This window comes from Fringilla coelebs, assembly GCF_963513975.1.
Source record: "Fringilla coelebs genome assembly, chromosome: 7".
Classification (NCBI taxonomy): domain Eukaryota; kingdom Metazoa; phylum Chordata; class Aves; order Passeriformes; family Fringillidae; genus Fringilla; species Fringilla coelebs.
Genome location: NC_140035.1, coordinates 1,816,878 through 1,834,905, shown reverse-complemented (window position 1 = coordinate 1,834,905; position 18,028 = coordinate 1,816,878). Strand labels below are relative to the sequence as shown.

General features: G+C 39.5%; 1 protein-coding gene across 1 annotated transcript; it reads right to left on the bottom strand.

Annotated features, from left to right (window-relative positions):
* Window positions 1–5,837: 5,837 nt before the first annotated feature.
* On the bottom strand, window positions 5,838–17,780 carry MMADHC (metabolism of cobalamin associated D). The gene is made up of 8 exons (XM_084209257.1): window positions 17,740–17,780; window positions 17,376–17,425; window positions 15,813–15,957; window positions 14,282–14,496; window positions 12,438–12,543; window positions 10,638–10,768; window positions 7,720–7,806; window positions 5,838–6,683 (listed from the first exon to the last, which is right to left on the bottom strand). Exons 2-8 carry the CDS (start codon window positions 17,382–17,384, stop codon window positions 6,489–6,491), a joined length of 888 nt encoding a protein of 295 aa, XP_084065383.1. The 5' UTR covers window positions 17,385–17,425; window positions 17,740–17,780; the 3' UTR covers window positions 5,838–6,488.
* Window positions 17,781–18,028: the final 248 nt, after the last annotated feature.

Below are 18,028 nucleotides of genomic sequence, written 5' to 3'. Positions count from 1 at the left end.
GGGGCTGCGGCGCTCCCGCGGCTCCGGCTCCTCCCGGATGGGCAGCGAGGAAGCAAAGGAGGCGATCCCGGGACACGCGGGAAACAGCTGGAATTCCCAAATTCCACCAGAGAAATCCCTACAAATCCTCATTTCCAGCAGAAAACAGCTGGAATTTCCAATCCCCACCAGAGAAATCCCAGAAAAAGTCCTAATTTCCAGTGGAAAACAGCTGGAATTCCCAAATTCAACCAGGGAAATCCCAAAAAATTCCTCATTTGCAGCGTAACACCGCTGGAATTTCCAACCTCCACCAGAGAAATCCCCCAAAAAATCCTCATTTCCAGCAGAAAATCAATGGAATTCCACCAGAGAAATCCCTAAAAATCCTCATTTCCATTCACACCCCTCAGCAGAAGAGCTGCTGCTCCCCTGATTCCCGCTGCTTCAGGGGGAATATTTCCAATTTTTCCCATTTTAGCCCCAAAGCCCAGAACCTGACAGAGAGGAAATTGATCCCAAACATCTCCTGGGATTTTTATTCCATGGATTCTGGGTTTTACTGGGAAATCAGGAATGCAATATTTATTTTTGTAGGTCGAGGAGGGTTTGGAAATGCTGGAAAAGATTCCCCAAATCCACTGATCTTGCCAGGAAAAAAGGGATGGTTTGCAAGTCAGTGAGGCTGTAATATAGAAATGATCAAAAATATATAGAAATATAAATATATATTAAAGAATGGTTTACATCACTTTTAAAAAAGAATCAACTTTGTCTTGCAAAGTCAGTAATAAAAGCAGGGTGTCATGGACTTGCTTTAAACTGGTTTTTTAATTAATTTTTTTTTAAAGAATCATTAATTATTCTCTCAGGAGTGATTTTTTTTTTTTCCTATTCGTGCTCCAGGGTAACTTGAGCTCTATCAAATTCTGGTATTTTTAAGGCTCCAAATGTTTTTTGGGGGGGAATTCCAGGGAAATGCAGATTCCTGCAGAGATCCCCAGCTCACAGAATGCACGTGGGATATTCTGGAAAATCAGGAATCTGCTCCTGGAAGGGGCTCTCCTGAATTTTGTGGCCTTGGGATGATTTTTCCAGGGAGATTTTTTGGAGTTTCAGGAGCAGCTCTTGCTCCCCACTGAATTCCAGGGGATTTCTCCAGGGAAGGAAAAGCTCAGTGTGTTTTACAGAGGGTGTTATTTTAAAAATTATATATATATATATAAATTATAGATATACATCTTTATAAAAATTGACTTTCACTGCTGTTTGTTTGGAATGATTTTTAATATAAAATCAACTTTTTTTTGGTCTTACCCCCAGCCAAACCTGGAATTTTGCTGTCCTTTCACCCATCTCTGGTTTTAAGAGCTTTAATCTCTTTTTCTATGCAAATAGAGAGCCCCAAAAAATATCCAAGCCTGTCTCTCCTCTGGCATCTCCCTGGATGCTCTAAAAAAAGGAAATTAAAGTGTCTGAATTCCTCCTGCAGCAGTTTGGGGTTCCCTGAGCTCCTGGGGGTTCCAAACCCCCCAATGCTGAGCTGCACCATATTTATTTTTTAGGGATCATGCTTTGAAATGTTTAATTGTTTTTAACAGGTGTAAATTCTTGTACATTTGTATAAATAAAAGGGTTACATTTAAATATTCACTGTGAGGTGTCTGGTAAAATTCCAGCTGTGGAATCAGAGGGAACGCCAGGGAAAAACCCAGGGCAGGATAAATGTGACAAAATCCTGGAAAAGATGGAATTTTCCCAGAGCAGAGAGAAAAAACAGAATCCAGGGATCCCAAAATAAACAGGAACTGCTCAGATCTGTGTCCAGTATAAAAAAAATTATATCACATTTACCAATACCAGTTTATACAATTTAATAAATAATAATTGGTATTTTAATAATGAAATAAATTTATATCTGGAGCTCATCAGGAGGAAAACATGGGAATCATCCATTCTTGACAGGGGAAATTTAAATAAAATTCCTTTAACACAGCTCAGTTTGTATAAATACAAGTGTTAAATTTAAATATTCACTGTGAGGTGTCTGATAAAATTCCAGCTGGGGAATCAGAGGGAATGCCAGGAAAAAAAACCCAGGGCAGGATAAATGTGACAAAATGATGGAAAAGATGGAATTTTCCCAGAGCAGAGAGAAAAAACAGAATCCAGGGATCCCAAAATAAACAGGAACTCCTCAGATCTGTGTCCAACATAAAACAATTTATCCAAAATATTTATACAATTTATACCTGGAGCTCAGCAGGAGGAAAACATGGGAATGATTAATTATTTGTGGGGGGAATTTAAATAAAATTCCCTAAACACAGCTCAGTTTTGGGGATGTTTTGGCCACTGGGACATAAGGAAAAGAAGGGGACAGGGAGCAGCCAGGTGTTGCTGAGGATGAGCTCCATGAGTGACAGGATAATAAATATAAAAACAGGAATTAAAAATGACAGCATTGCAATCCCTGCCTTTCTTGGATTCCTGCTCCTATTCCTGCCTGGAAGGATCATTCGTGTTTTGGCCATGCTTTGGTCCCTGAATTCTGAATTTTCCTGACCTTTCTCTCCCCTCACTGCTGCACCCCCTCCCACCTCACCAGGATTCCTCAGTATTCCTGGAATTTTCTGGATTTCGAACACAGGGAGCAAAGATCAGGAGGCAGAACAAAAGGAGGAAGAACTGGAATTTCTGCAGGTCACCAAAGCAACCCTCAATAACTGCACTGCAGATTTCACTCTGCCCCAATTAATTAATTAATTAATTAATTTCTGGCTTCAAGGTGCTTCAACTCCAGGTTTTTTAGGGATAAGACACAAAACCTGAGGGAAATCGCTTTTTTCCTGTTCCTGCTCTATCAAATTCTGGTTTTTTAAAGGCTCAAAATGCTTTTTATATATTTATATATAAAATACCTTAGATATTTTTATATTTACATATATATGGTTTATATTTCCATATACTATATCTATTTTAATATATATGTGAGATTTTTATATCAATTTTTATATTTTATATATCATATATGTATATCTTTTTGTATATATTATAAATTTATATATAAAATACCTTAGATATTTTTACATTTCCATATATATGTTTTATATTTTCATATACTATATATATTTTAATATATATATAAGTACTCAAGAGCTTAAGAGCAAGAGAAAGAATGAATTTCCCATTACACAGTCAGCATTTATTTGCCTCCACCTTTTAAGTGGTAACAGGGTGGGTTTAAAAGTCACTTCATTTTTAAAGTACAGGATTTCAGAAATATTTTAATATATTTTTTATATTTTATATATTTATATAAAGAATGGAAATTTATATAGATATGAGATTTTTCTACAGATATGAGATTTATAGAGATACTTTTATATGCTTTTATTTATATATAAATATCTATATTTGTAAATATATATTTATATATTTATTTTATACATATATATGCTTTTATTTATATAAAGGAGATTTTTTGTATATATGAGATTTATAGCAATATACTTTTATATATAGATACATATTTTTATCTATTTTTCTATATATCTAAAGGGGATTTTTATATAGATGAGATTTTTAGAGATATACTTTTATATATAGATATATTATATATTATATGTATTTCTATATATAAAGGGGTTTTTAATATCTGTGAGATTTATAGATACTTTTGTTTAGAGATATGTATTTTTATTTATTTAGATACTTTTATATATAAATATGTATTTTTATATATTTTATACATACAAAGGAGATTTTTTAATAGATGATATTTATAGGGATCTATACTTTCATAAATCTATTTGTAATATAGATAAGAAATATTGGCTATTTTTAATAATGACATTTCTCCAGTCCCAGGGATGTTGGGATCAGCAGTTTTCCCATCCCCCCCAAGAGTTCTCTGTCTTGGATCCCACAAATCCTCCCAGGAAAATAAAACCTCTATTTCCAGTCCCTAATTATTCCCAATTATTTGAGCATCACCCACTGGACACTGATTTTTCCAAAAGTTTTCCCACATTTATTCTGCAGGACTTTTATTCCTTCCACCTGGCAGAATGTTGAGTCATAATTTGAATTTTTTTTTAAATCTGTTTATTTGCTCTCTCCCAAGTTAAAAGATAAAAAGATATAATATGTAAATATTGAAGTGGAAATAAATATGTATATATAACATCTATTATATATAAATATTATATTTATATATAAAAATAGATACTGGAAATCCTGCACTGGCTGCAGGAGCACGTCAGGAATAAAGCAGTGAACTCCCAAGGGGCTGAGGAAAAATCTGGAATAGAATCCTCCAGATCCATCCCATAATATTTCCCCTGGTGTTAATTAGCTAAGCAGAGATAATTAGCTGTGAGTGTAGCACCAAAACATCAACAATCCTCTTTGCCCTGGCTCAAAACTTCTTTGGGATTTGCTACTCAACTTCCATTTATTTATCTATTTATTCTTTTTATTTTATTTAATTTTCATTTTATTGTAGTTGATTTTATTTTGCATTCAGAAGTTTTGATTTTATAAGAGAAAGTTCAGTCTGGCTCTTGTGACAGGAGGAAAACACAACTGGAAGAGCTCCAGCTATTTTGGGGGATTAATAATGAGAAAATTCTAGTAAAGTAAATATCAGGAACTGGAGCTCCCCTCAAACCCTGACATAAAACATTCATATTCATGAGGTAAAGGCAAAATTCCCAATTTTCCAGTGAGATTTCTGCTTCAGGAAAAGCCATTGGAAAATGGCATTTTTTGTCCTTTACAAGGCAAAACTTCAATAATCTGAACTCAAAAATGAACATCCCAGTCTTAACTGGAATAACAGGAAGCCAGCTGAAGATAAAACATCAAATCTTCAAGATATTTACAATTTATGTGTAGAATTCCACAATTTTCCCAATATTTATCCAAGAAACTCCCCCAAGTGTCCAGTGAGGGCCCTCTGATGTGGATTTTGCAGACAGACACAACACACTGCAGTTCTCAACTTCTTTAATCCTCTTGAGAAGGAGGAAAAAAAATAGGAATAAAATCCTTGGAGTAACAGAGATTTTATGGAGAGCAGAGGTCAGGGATGGGCTCTGGAATCACAGCACCAATTCCATGGCAAAGGGATCAGTCCTGCCCTAAAATCCAGAGCCAGCCCTGCAGGGGAGCAGGAGAATTTGGGAATTGCTGCCTTGGGGAGGGAACTGGGAATGGAAACCTTGGGAGCAGCTCCTGGCTCCCAGCTCTGTGCAGAGAGAGGCATCAAGGAGCTGCTCCTAAAGCCAGGAAAGCTTTGGTAGGCCTGGCTTAGAGCCCGAGGAGGGAGCAGGAGAGCCTGGGACAGCTCTGCAATCCACGGGGTGGAGACACTGGGAAAACACCAAAGGTCAAATCCCTGGATCCTCACCCAGACTGAGCTGCAGTAAAGCCTGAAGGATTCCCACTGCTCCCTGAAAGAGGGCTCCAAACTGCCTGGGATAACACCAAAGGGCAAAGTCAAATCCCTGGATCCTCCCCCAGACTGAGCTGCAATAAAGTCTGAAGGATTCCCAGTGCTCCATGAAAATGGCCCCAAACTGCCTGGGATGAGATCCCAATCTGCTTTATTGCTTCATCTCTGGAGCCAAACTGCGAGGCACTGAAATTCCAGGTGGTTCTGAATTCCTGCCCTGCTGCTCCCCATTGATCTGATTGTTTTTGTGAGACCTGAGGAGCCTGGAACCTTCCTGTTGAAACACCTTTCTAATTGCAATAATTGATCCTAATTGCTCTTTGCCTTTCCAAATTCCAGAGGCAAGTCTAGATTGCATCCAAGTCCAGGAAAACAATGATGAGATCCAAGCATTGCCCCATTATCTCTCTTTTTTTTTTGTATTTAATGACCTAAGAAAGTTACAAAAGCAACTTTAAATTACATTTAGGTATATAAACTAATTAAATATATTTAGCTAATACTGAGAAAATAAATCCCAAGCACCATGAAGACAAAACACAATAAGAGATGAGTAATTCCAGGGTAATTAAGGACTTTTTACGGAGTCTCTGGATGAGTTGGAGACCACTGGAAGTTGACTTCATTCTCATTTTCCAACAGCAAATGAGTGATTAGCCCAGATTTCATTAAGTTCTCTATTCTGGGAGAACAATTTTATGACTCATTCCATTTTTTTGCCATCTCCTAATTTCAGGAATGGCAGATTTGTTGGGAATTTCAGTGGCATTTTCAGAGGATTCTGAGCACTAAACCAACTGCTGAAAGACAGAATTGTCGAGAGAAGAGAAAATGGAGAATTTAAAAAAGAAATCATCACTCCTCTGCTTCTCAACGCTGTCAATCCACATTCCAAAGCCACACGTGGAGAACACACATTCCCAAAAGACTAGAAATAAATCTCAGCTACTTTTATTCTCTAAGAACACTTGGAAGTGAGGAACTCCCGCCGCCGCCGAGGGACAATCAGCCAGGAACTCGAGGTGCCAGGAGGCTGGGGGAGCTGCAGGGCTCAGTGGCCGCTGAGTTTCCTCATGATGGGGCTGTCGGGCTCAGCGTTGGTGAAGATGCTGCCCACCACCACGTGGGTGCCCCAGAGGTTGTGCCTGATCACCTTGCAGCAGCCCAGGTCGTCCACGGCAAAGCCCAAGTGCCGGTAGCGCTCGTCGGTCTCCAGCAGGGGGTTGTTGCTGTAAGGCCCGAAAAACTAAAGGAAAACAACAACAAAAGGAAAGATTTGCCACAAGGATTTCTAATTCTGATGGATGGGTGAAAGCTAAGCCTGAGTTCAGCTGTGTGGAGAAGTTTTATGTGGAGTTTGAAAGGTTTTCCTTTCAAATCCCGATCCCACCCTCACCTCTGTGAGGAATTAAGGGCAGAACCTGCCAGAAGGAGCACAAACAGGACAGGAACTGAGGACAGGAACTTCCTAGGAAACTGCAAAAATTAACAACTCAACTCTGCAAGAAGTTGGTTAGAGGAGCAAAAATGTGATTAAGTTGCAAACAGGTGTTTAAATTAAAGTGGTATTTAAGTATTTAAATTAAACTGGTATTTAGGTATTTGAATTCAACTGGTATTTAAGTTGTACACAGATATTTCAGTTCTTTAGCTCAGGAAGAAGCTTCTGACTTCAAACCCACTCCTGATTCTGGGCCAGCATGTTACTGCTGGAGTCTGAGGATGAAACCCCACTTCTATCAATCCCTAATTCCTCCAATGCATGGAATTCTGGGAAGCTTTTCCACCCCTGACCTGCCTGTTCTGCCTTACAAACACGGCCTGTTTGCCTCTGTTGGCACAATAAATCCCTGCTTTTTGGAGTGTTTTTAAATAAAACCCCACTAAGCCGAGCTTTGCCACCGCCCCCCTGAACTATGATATGGTTTTAGCAGAGCTCAGACTAAAATTCATCTCCCACTGAAAGCTCCCAGTGTTCCACAGGAACAAAAAGGTCATTTTTTGGGCACAAAGGGATCATTACCAGGTGCAAAGAGGTTTTTTAAAGCCTTCACCTGCACAGGTGTCAGGGTTCCCAAGTTACCTGGGCAGGGCAGAAAGTGCCCAAGGGATTTGGGGCATAAAACTTCTCCAGTTCCCCTAAAACCCAATTTCATTTCCTGACAGTGCTGGCCCTGCACTCAGAGCTGACACAGCTGAGCTCAGACATCTTCATTTATTCAAGGAATTATCCTGAAAAGGTTGGATTGAAGCCAAATTCCACACAGCAAGAAAGAACTTACTGCCAGTCCTGAGGATGGATCAATGAAATCAGCCCAGTAGCCCTCAGAAGAAATTGCATAGCAGATTTCCTTGGCACCATTGATGAACTGGAAGGGGAAAAATTGGGAAAAGAAAAGCATCAAATGAGGTTATCACACAAAATGAATTATTTCTAACTTTACTTGTTATAAATAAAATAATTTATTTACTTACAATTGTAAAAATTGGATTTTTTTCTGCAATTAGTGCCCTAAGAAGCTCAAGGTTCCAAATTTAGAAAAATATGATTTATGCAGCTTCAGGTCCTTACAGGTCCAAAATAAGGGAAATTTACCCTTTACAGCAAATTCTGTATTAGTTCAATATGAAGGAATTTTCCTGTTTACAGTAAATTCTCTATTAGCTCAAAATAAGGGAATTTTCTTTTTTTCAATACAAAATGAGGGAATTTTACCCTTTACAGCAAATTCTGTATTAGTTCAAGAAGAAGGAATTTTACCCATTACAGTCAATTCCCTATTAGTTCAAAATAAGGGAATTTTATCTTTTTCAATACAAAATGAGGGAAAATTTACCCTTTAAAATAAATTGTGCATTAGTTCAAAATAAGGGAATTTTACCCTTATTCTGAATGAATATTAATAAGGGAAATTTACAGTACATTCTGTATTAGTTCAAAATAAGGAAAATTTACCCTTTACAATAATTTCTGTATTAATTCAAAATAAGGAAAATTTATCCTTTACAATAAATTCTGTATTAATTCAAAATAAGGGAATTTTCTCCCAGTAAATTCTGTATTTTGAAGTTTGATGGCTCTGATGATTAATTATGTCCAAATTGTAAATTAAATCCCAAATATCACAAGTTTAGGCACAACATTTCTGATCCAGGATCTCTTTTGGTCCCTCAGAGTGAGGTTAATAAACACCTGAGCAGGATTAATGTAAATATTTTGATTTGGCTGTTTAACCTCATTTTCAGCCCCTGAAATGAGGATTTTTCAGGTGAATTCTGCAAGCAAACCAAGATTTCCCTGGGAATTTGCTGCTTTTAACCTCACACCCCCCCAGTGACTGGATTAGACTTGACAGGGAGGTGCCTGAGGAAGAAAGATGCCAATTAACACATAATTAGACCAGATTAAAACACCAAAGAGCAACAGGCCAGAAATAATTCAGAGATAAGAAAGCACTGAAATGAAGGGAATTTGAATTTCTGGGTCATTTTGTGTTGATTCCTTTATTAGTGGTTGATTTAGAGAGCCCACGTTTGTGTTTTGGGGCATTCCCAGATTAATTTCAGGCATAAATATGATTTATTTACAGATGAAAGGTTGGGTTTGGGGATATTTTACAAAGATTAGGCAGAAATGTTCTTTTTTTTGGGGTGCTAAGGGCAGTGAACAGCGACACTTGGTGGGGAAATGGTAAAATTGTAGAAAATGGGAATAAAGGGATTTTCAGAGCCCTCTAGAGGTAAAGAACAAGACAAGGCTAAGATGAAAAAACAGAACTGAAATTCAGAGTTAAAAGAATTAAAACCATTCATTAAAGTGGAAAAACTGCAGAGAAATTGGTGATTTTTGCATTTTTGACCAGTAAAAAATCCAGTGGAATCTTAATTAAATGAGTTAAATAGTAAATTATCATTAATAATGAAGAATTGTAATAGAACTGTATTATAAATATTTTTTTAAAAATTGTAATACATGATATTACATTTAATCATGTAATATAGACCTATATTATATATATAAAATATAATATAGATATATATATAGATCTATATTATATATATATTTATATAAAATATAGATCTATTATATATATCTATATATAGAATATGGATATATATTATACATATTAAAATATGGACCTATATTATATATATCTCCATATATAGAGCATGGATCTATATTGTATACATCTCTATATCTATATTATATATCTCTATATATAGAATATGGATCTATATTATATAGCTCTAGGTATTTGGAATATAGATCTATATTATATATCTCTCTAGAGAATATGGATCTATAGAATATAGCTCTCTCTATATATAGAGTATGGATCTATAGAATATATATCCCTATATATATATACATGGATATATAGATCTATATTTAATATATCTATATATAGACTATAGATTTATATAAAAGATATCCCTCTACATATATATATAAAATATAGACGTATATAATATCTCTCTCTCTATATATATAGAATATGGATCTATATTATATATCTCTCTCTATATATATATAATATGGATCTACATTATATATTTCTCTACATATACACAAAATCTAGATCTATATTACATATATCTCTCTCTATATAATATAGATTTGTATAATATATATCCCTCTACATATATATAGAATAAAGACCTATATAATATCTCTATCTATATATATAGAATATGGATCTATATTATATATATCTCTATATATAGAATATAGATCTATATATCATATCTCTCTCTACATATATAGAATATAGATCTATATTATCTCTCTCTCTCTCTCTAGAATATAGGTCTATATTATATATATCTCTACATCTACAGAATATGGATCAAGATTATCTATTTATATATGTTTCAAATATAGATCTATATTATATATCCATATATATATATGTAATACAGACCTATATTATATATCTCTCTCTCTATGCAAAATATGGATCTACATAATATATCTGTCTATATATAGAATTTAGATCTATATTTTATATATATATGTGTGTATATATATGGTATGTAATAACATAAAAATTAAAAGGAAAGGTCAAGCTGCAGCAGCACAGCCCAGCTTCAAGAGCAGGATGCGAGTCTGGGTTTGGTGTGTGAGCATGTGAGGGTGTGAGTTTGTGTTTGGTGTGTGTGTGAGTTTGTGTTTGGTGTGTGAGCATGTGAGCGCACTCACGTTCTCCAGGAGCTGCTCCCTCTCCTCCTCCACCTCCTGGCTCCACACGCTCATGTCGTGCTGGCTCTTCTGGGTGACCGTGAGCACCGTCAGGCGCCGGGGGCTGGCCTCGGGGAACAGCGGCTGCAGCTCTGAGCACGGAACGACAGCGTTACAGAGATACCAGAATGGGCACTGCACTGCATTATCCACAGCGTTACAGATACGGGATAGGGCACTGCACTGCATTATCCACAGTGTTACAGAGATAGGGATAGGGCAGTGCATTATCCACAGCGTTACAGATACGGGATAGGGCACTGCACTGCATTATCCACAGCGTTACAGAGATACCAGAACGGGCACTGCACTGCATTATCCACAGCATTACAGAGATACCAGATAGGGCACTGCACTGCATTATCCACAGCGTTACAGATACGGGATACGGGATAGGGCACTGCATTATCCACAGCGTTACAGATATGGGATAGGGCACTGCATTATCCACAGCGTTACAGATATGGGATAGGGCACTGCATTATCCACAGCGTTACAGATATGGGATAGGGCAGTGCATTATCCACAGCAGAAACACAGACCAGAGCACAGACACCCATGCACAGAGACACAACATCAGCAATACATAGAAAACATAAACACTGAATTTTCAATCCTGCTCTGCCCAGGCAGCCTTCCCCTCCCACCCACACCAACACCGCAGGCACACTTCTCTTTTAAATTGGTTTTCATTTTTTATTCATTCTTATAACTTATATATCATAAATATAAACAGAATTCTATTTAATTTAATATAGAAAGAAAAGTATTTATATATTAAAATATATACATGTAATTATATAATTTATATAAACATCTACTTATATAATTTATATATTAAAATATATAAATATATTTATGTTATTGCAAAAATATTATTACTATTATTTTAGTTTTCTTATTGTTACTTCATATTTAATTAAATTGTTCCCATTTCATTTCCTATTTGGTTCTTATTTTTACTTTTTCATTTAATTTAATTGGTCCCATTTAATCTCCTATTTGGTTCTCATTTTTACCTTTTTTTTTTTAAATTTAATTGATCCCATTTAATTTCCTATTTGGTTCTTATTTTTACTTTTCTTTTAAGTTTAATTGGTCCCATTTAATCTCCTATTTGGTTCTTATTTTTACTTTTTATATATAATTCAATCATTCCCATTAAAATAAATATAATTTAATTTAATAATTAATTAAATTTCATTAAATACACTCAAGTAGTTTCAGATGGTTTGCAGTGGCACTTCACACTTTTCATATTAAATACTGAAATAACAATATTATTACCAATACTGAAAGTTACTAAAAGTTATTTAAAATCTGAAAAAAATTTAAAAGATATTAAATGGTTCCCATTTAATTTTGGTCATTTCCTTCCTGAATAAATTAAAAACACAAATTCAGAAGTTTCCTGATTCCCATTCTTGTTTTGTTCAGCAATTCCAAAGGATTTGACAACTGGATATTGGGTAAGGAATTAACTCCAGAATTTCCCAATAAAACAACAACGAAAATTTACATTTTAAATGAAATATTAAATATTGTCAACAGCAAATTTTTAAAAAATTATATAAAATTAAAATTATTAAATGAAATATTAAATATTGCCAACAGCAATTGGTTTCCTTTCTATCCAAAGGGATTTTTGTACTGCTTAACTCTGAATGAACCTTTCCTACAGCTCATTCTGTGCAAGAGCATTGACATTCGCTGGTTTTACATAGAAAATTTGGAATTTCTTGGCTGGAAATAAAAATGAACCTTTTCTCAGCAGCTCAGGACAGGCTTGCACTGCACATTCCACCTTGGCATTTTCAAAGTAGGTTTCAGCATTATTGATCTGCTGTTTCTGGGGAGCATCAGAACCCTAAAAACCACAAAAAAAAAATTTCACAGTTAATATCAAACAGAAATAACTCTGTACATCAAAACAGGGTTTAGTGATCAGATACACTCGAGCAGGTTCAGGTGATTTGCAGTGGCACTTCACACTTTTCATACTAAATACTGAAATAATAATTTAATTTACAATAATGAAAGTTGCTAAAAAGTTATTTAAAATCTGAAAAGATATGAAAATATAAGATATGAATAGATATGAAATTATAAGAAAATCTATTAAAATATGATATAAAAAGTAAAACAGATTTTGGTGTTACTTAAATCCACAGAGAAATATTTATATTTTATAGAAATACCAAAACTTTCTACTTTAATGAAACTGTATTATGTTAAGGCAGAATACATATAAATACTGAAATAGTATTATATAGTATAAATAGAAACACATAATATATAAATACATATAGATATATAAACAGATAGATATAAAAGATATAAGGGGGGGAAAGGGAGATTGAATCCAGGAAGGGGAAGGGGAAAGGGGAAGGGGAAGGGGAAAGGGGAAAGGGGAAAGGGGAAAGGGGAAAGGGGAAGGGGAAAGGGGAAAGGGGAAAGGGGAAGGGGAAGGGGAAAGGGGAAGGGGAAAGGGGAAGGGGAAAGGGGAAGGGGAAAGGGGAAGGGGAAAGGGGAAGGGGAAAGGGGAAGGGGAAAGGGGAAGGGGAAAGGGGAAGGGGAAAGGGGAAGGGGAAAGGGGAAGGGGAAAGGGGAAGGGGAAAGGGGAAGGGGAAAGGGGAAGGGGAAAGGGGAAGGGGAAAGGGGAAGGGGAAAGGGGAAGGGGAAAGGGGAAGGGGAAAGGGGAAGGGGAAAGGGGAAGGGGAAAGGGGAAGGGGAAGGGGAAAGGGGAAGGGGAAAGGGGAAGGGGAAAGGGGAAGGGGAAAGGGGAAGGGGAAAGGGGAAGGGGAAAGGGGAAGGGGAAAGGGGAAGGGGAAGGGGAAAGGGGAAGGGGAAGGGGAAAGGGGAAAGGGGAAGGGGAAAGGGGAAGGGGAAAGGGGAAGGGGAAGGGGAAAGGGGAAGGGGAAAGGGGAAGGGGAAAGGGGAAGGGGAAAGGGGAAGGGGAAAGGGGAAGGGGAAAGGGGAAGGGGAAAGGGGAAGGGGAAAGGGGAAGGGGAAAGGGGAAGGGGAAAGGGGAAGGGGAAAGGGGAAGGGGAAGGGGAAAGGGGAAGGGGAAGGGGAAAGGGGAAAGGGGAAGGGGAAAGGGGAAGGGGAAAGGGAAAGGGGAAGGGGAAAGGGGAAGGGGAAAGGGGAAAGGGGAAAGGGGAAGGGAAGGGGAAAGGGAAGGGGAAAGGGAAGGGGAAAGGGAAGGGGAAAGGGAAGGGGAAAGGGAAGGGGAAAGGGAAGGAAGGATTTGACTCCATGTTCTCAGAAGGCTAATTTATTATTTTATGATACTATATTACATTAAAGAATACTAAACTATACTAGAGAATACAGAAGGGACACTCACAGAAGGCTAAGAGATAATAATGAAACTCGTGACTCTCTCCAGAGCCTCGACACAGCCTGGCCCTGACTGGCCAAAGAGTGAAAACAACTCCCATGAAACCCATGAACAATCACCCATGGGTGAACAATCTCCAACCACATCCCAAAGCAGCACAGCACAGGAGAAGCACATGAGATATTGTTTTCCTTTTCTCTGGGGCTTCTCAGCTTGCCAGGGTTAAACCCTGGCGAAGGGTTTTTCAGCAGGAGGCTGCTCTCACCTGGAACTCGTTGATGTACTGGGCCATGACGAACTCGTGCCGGTCGCTGGCCGAGGGCTCGGCCAGGAGGTCGGGCAGGCTCTGGGCGGGCTGGGCGCGCTGCGGGGCCGTGCCGTGCAGGTGGCAGCCGAAGCCCATGTTCCCGGGCAGCTGGAACCGCTGGTCCTGCGGCCCAAAGGGCCCCATCAGCTCGTCCGGCCACACCGTCCTGGGGCCTGCGGGGACAGCCAACCCCAGGGCGGTCAGGGAACGCCAAAGGCAGACAGGGAACACCAAAGGCGGCCAGGGAAACCCCAAAGGCGGCCAGGGAACACCCCAAAGGCGGCCAGGGAACACCCCAAAGGCGGCCAGGGAACACCCCAAAGGCGGCCAGGGAACACCCCAAAGGCGGCCAGGGAACACCCCAAAGGCGGCCAGGGAACACCCCAAAGGCGGCCAGGGAACACCCCAAAACAGCAGGAAAATGCCAAAAATGGCTGGGAAAGCCCAAAAGCAACTGGGAAACCCCAAAAACGGCCAGGGAAAAATCCCAAAAATGGCCAGGAAATCCCAGAGACAGCCAGGAAACCCCAAAAACAGCCAGGAAACCCCAAAAACATCCAGGAAACCCCAAAAACAGCCAGGGAAACCCCAAAAACAGCCAGGGAAACCCCAAAAACAGCCAGGGAAACATCCCTAAAGCAGATGGGAAATCCCCAAAATGGCCAGGAAATCCCAAAGACAGCAGGAAACCCCAAAACCAAACAGGAAACCCCCAAAACGGCCAGGGAAACCCCCCAAAATGGCCAGAAAATCCCAAAGACAGCAGGAAACCCCAAAAACGGCCAGGGCAACCCCAAAACAGCTGGGAAATGCCAAAAACGGCCGGGAAAGCCCAAAAGAAACTGGGAAACCCCAAAAATGGCCAGGGAAAAATCCCAGAGACAGCCAGGAAACCCCAAAAACAGCCAGGGAAACATCCCTAAAGCAGATGGGAAATCCCAAAAATGGCCAGGGAAAAATCCCAAAAGCAGATGGGAAATCCCAAAAACGGCCAGGGAAACCCCAAACCAGCAGAAAAATCCCAAAAATGGCCTGGAAATCCCAAATCAGCCAGGAAATCCCAAATTAACCAGGAAATCCCAAAAGGGAATCCCAAAAATGGCCAGGAAACCCCAAAAATGGCCGGGAAACCCCAGGGAAATTCACAAATCCCAAAAGCAGCAGAGAACCCAAAGGAAAACCCCTGTGCCCCACAAGGATTTGATCACAAACATCAGCAATGCACAGACAAAAATCCCACTTCCAAGCTGGGATTTCAAGGGAACAAATTTGCGTTTTCTTCTTAAATTTGCTTTTTTTTCCTACCAAGTCAAAAATCCCAATTCTAAATTCAGATTTCAAGGGAATAAATTTGCTTTTTCTTTTTTCTAAATGTGCTTTTTTTTCCTTAAATCCGTTTTTCTTCATAAATTTCATTTTTCTCTACTACCAAGTCAAGAATCCCAGTTCCAAATTGGGAATTCAGGGGAAAGAAATTGCTTTTTCTTACATAAATCAGGAGGTGCAGCAGCCACGTGAGGCTCATCTGAGCCAGAGGATCCTGCAGTGGAAAAAGCTTTGGCATTCCCAACTCTTTTGAGCAAGGAATAAAAGCCTGGGAGGTAAGTGACCAATCTTGCTCTGTTACAGAGCACCTGAGGAGAGAAAAAGAATTTAAAATAATAAATGATTAATAAAATAAAATAATAACTTCAGGATAAAAATCCAAAGAATCATTTAAACACAACTCTGTGAGTCACAAAAAAAATCCTCCCTCAATAATTCTATTAAAATTTGAATAATGACCAGCTGTAACATCAAGTTGTAGAAATATTTTATTGTTATTTTTATATTTTGAATGAAAAAACCTTAAAGTGGTTTTAGTGTTAATTAAAGACCTCTCATGTGAGGAAAAAGCCCTGAAAATTTAAAATTTAAATTAAGTTATGGATAGGGATTGTCTCCATGATTATCTCCTGGAAAACACAAATCCCACCTGCCACAGTGTGGGTGTTTTTTGGAAAATTCAACTTTTCAGGTGAGGAATAACAATTCTTTTGAGAAAATAACATAAAAGGATTTTCCCCAAGCACTGCACCTTTGATTCTATAAAAATTTATGCAGTTTTACATCAAAAGAGGCACTTTCAGAAGTCATTTACTTTTAAAAGAAGGGAATAAATGGTGCTATTTGGATATTTAATATAAAAATTGTATTTAAAGCACCAGGACCTAAGGCAGCTTTTTATCCAGCACTTCTTTGTAAATACAAAATAGTTTCTTCCAAATTATAAAAACTCAAATGCTTTGAGACACATTTAATTTATTACTTAAATCAATTATTTACAGTTCAAGCCTGGAGCTGTCTCCTTCCAAAACAGCTTTAAAAGGTTCCTGCAGCACAACAAGAATCTGATTCCACTCAAATCTTTTTTCTTTATCATGTCAAATCCCAATTAAAATTAATTTTTGCATGATGATGATGATGTTATAAACAGATGTAAACAATTACAGCCAACGTGTAATTAGCAGAAAAGAGAATTTTTCCTTATTATCAGCCTCACTTAACACGGAGATGTCACTAATTACAGCTCACTCATGCAAATATTTACACACCTGGTGTTACACAAGAACCACCAGCCAGGGAGTTAATGAATAATTCACATCCCCACGGCGGGAGCAATAAAAACAATCAATAAAAGGTGTTTTATGCTCCAGCCTCAAATCAGCTGAGTGTTCCAAAACACAGAACTCCTCCGTGCCTGAGCCCAGGATGACAGAAAAAGGAAAAAATTGATTTAATCCTAAATTAGGTTATTATTCCTGGGATGTTTAAACTGGAGGAGGGCTGGATTGGGATTTTAGGGAGAAATTCTCCCCCCTGTGGCTGCTTCGGAATCCCGGCAAGCGTCCAAGCCTTGGAGCACACGGGCACTTGTCCCTGCCCACGGCACGGAGTCGGAATTAAAGGATTTTTAAGGTTTTTTTCCCCACCCAAACCTGTTTGTAATTCCATTTAATCCTCAATTCCGCCGTTCCCGGGGTATCCGCAAGGTCCGGCGTCACTCACTCACATTGGCCATGGCAGACGCTGCTCTCCCCCCGCTGACAGGCCCGGACACCCCTGCAAAAGAGACGGGAGAAGGGCAGAGAACAGAAAGGGAACGAGGAAAGGGAAAAGGAAAGGGGAGAGGAAAGGGAAAAGGAAAGGGAAAAGGAAAGGGAAAAGAAGGCGCTGAACTCCCCAGCCCCGGAGCCCCCTCACAGCCCGCCCGCCCCTGCACGGCCTCCCCGCGTCCCAGGAGCGGCGCTGCCGCGGACAGACGGCAACAGCTGACGGGAAGGGAGCAGGAAACAAGAAAATGGGAGAAGGAAACGAAAAAAGGGAGAAGGAAGCGGGAAAAGAGGAAAAGAAAAGGAGCCCCCGGCCCCCCTCACCTCTTCCTGCAAAATGGCGGCGCCCACCCGCCCCCGCCGCGCCCTCGCCGCGCGCCCCCAGGCCGAGCCAGCCGATCCGCCGACACCTCGATGAGCGCGGCGCCGCACCGCGCGGAATCCGCCGCTCGGCGTTCGGTTGCTCAGGGCTGCGGGAGGGACGGTGGAGGCCGTGAGGGGGAGGAGGTGATGGCGGCGGGGCCGGCGCGGCCGGGGAGGTTCCCGGGGGAGCGGCGGGGCCGGGATCGGTCGTGGCGGGGCCGGGATCGGTCGTGGCGGGGCCGGTGTATCC

Bases quoted from the DNA above. Each gene is read 5' to 3' on its own strand.
- MMADHC (XM_084209257.1), bottom strand. The intron at 10,769-12,437 runs GTTCATTTTTAT...TTCCGTGCTCAG, and splicing joins TCCTGAGCTGCTGAGAAAAG to AGCTGCAGCCGCTGTTCCCC. The intron at 6,684-7,719 runs GTAAGTTCTTTC...GTTTTCCTTTAG, and splicing joins ATCCATCCTCAGGACTGGCA to TTTTTCGGGCCTTACAGCAA.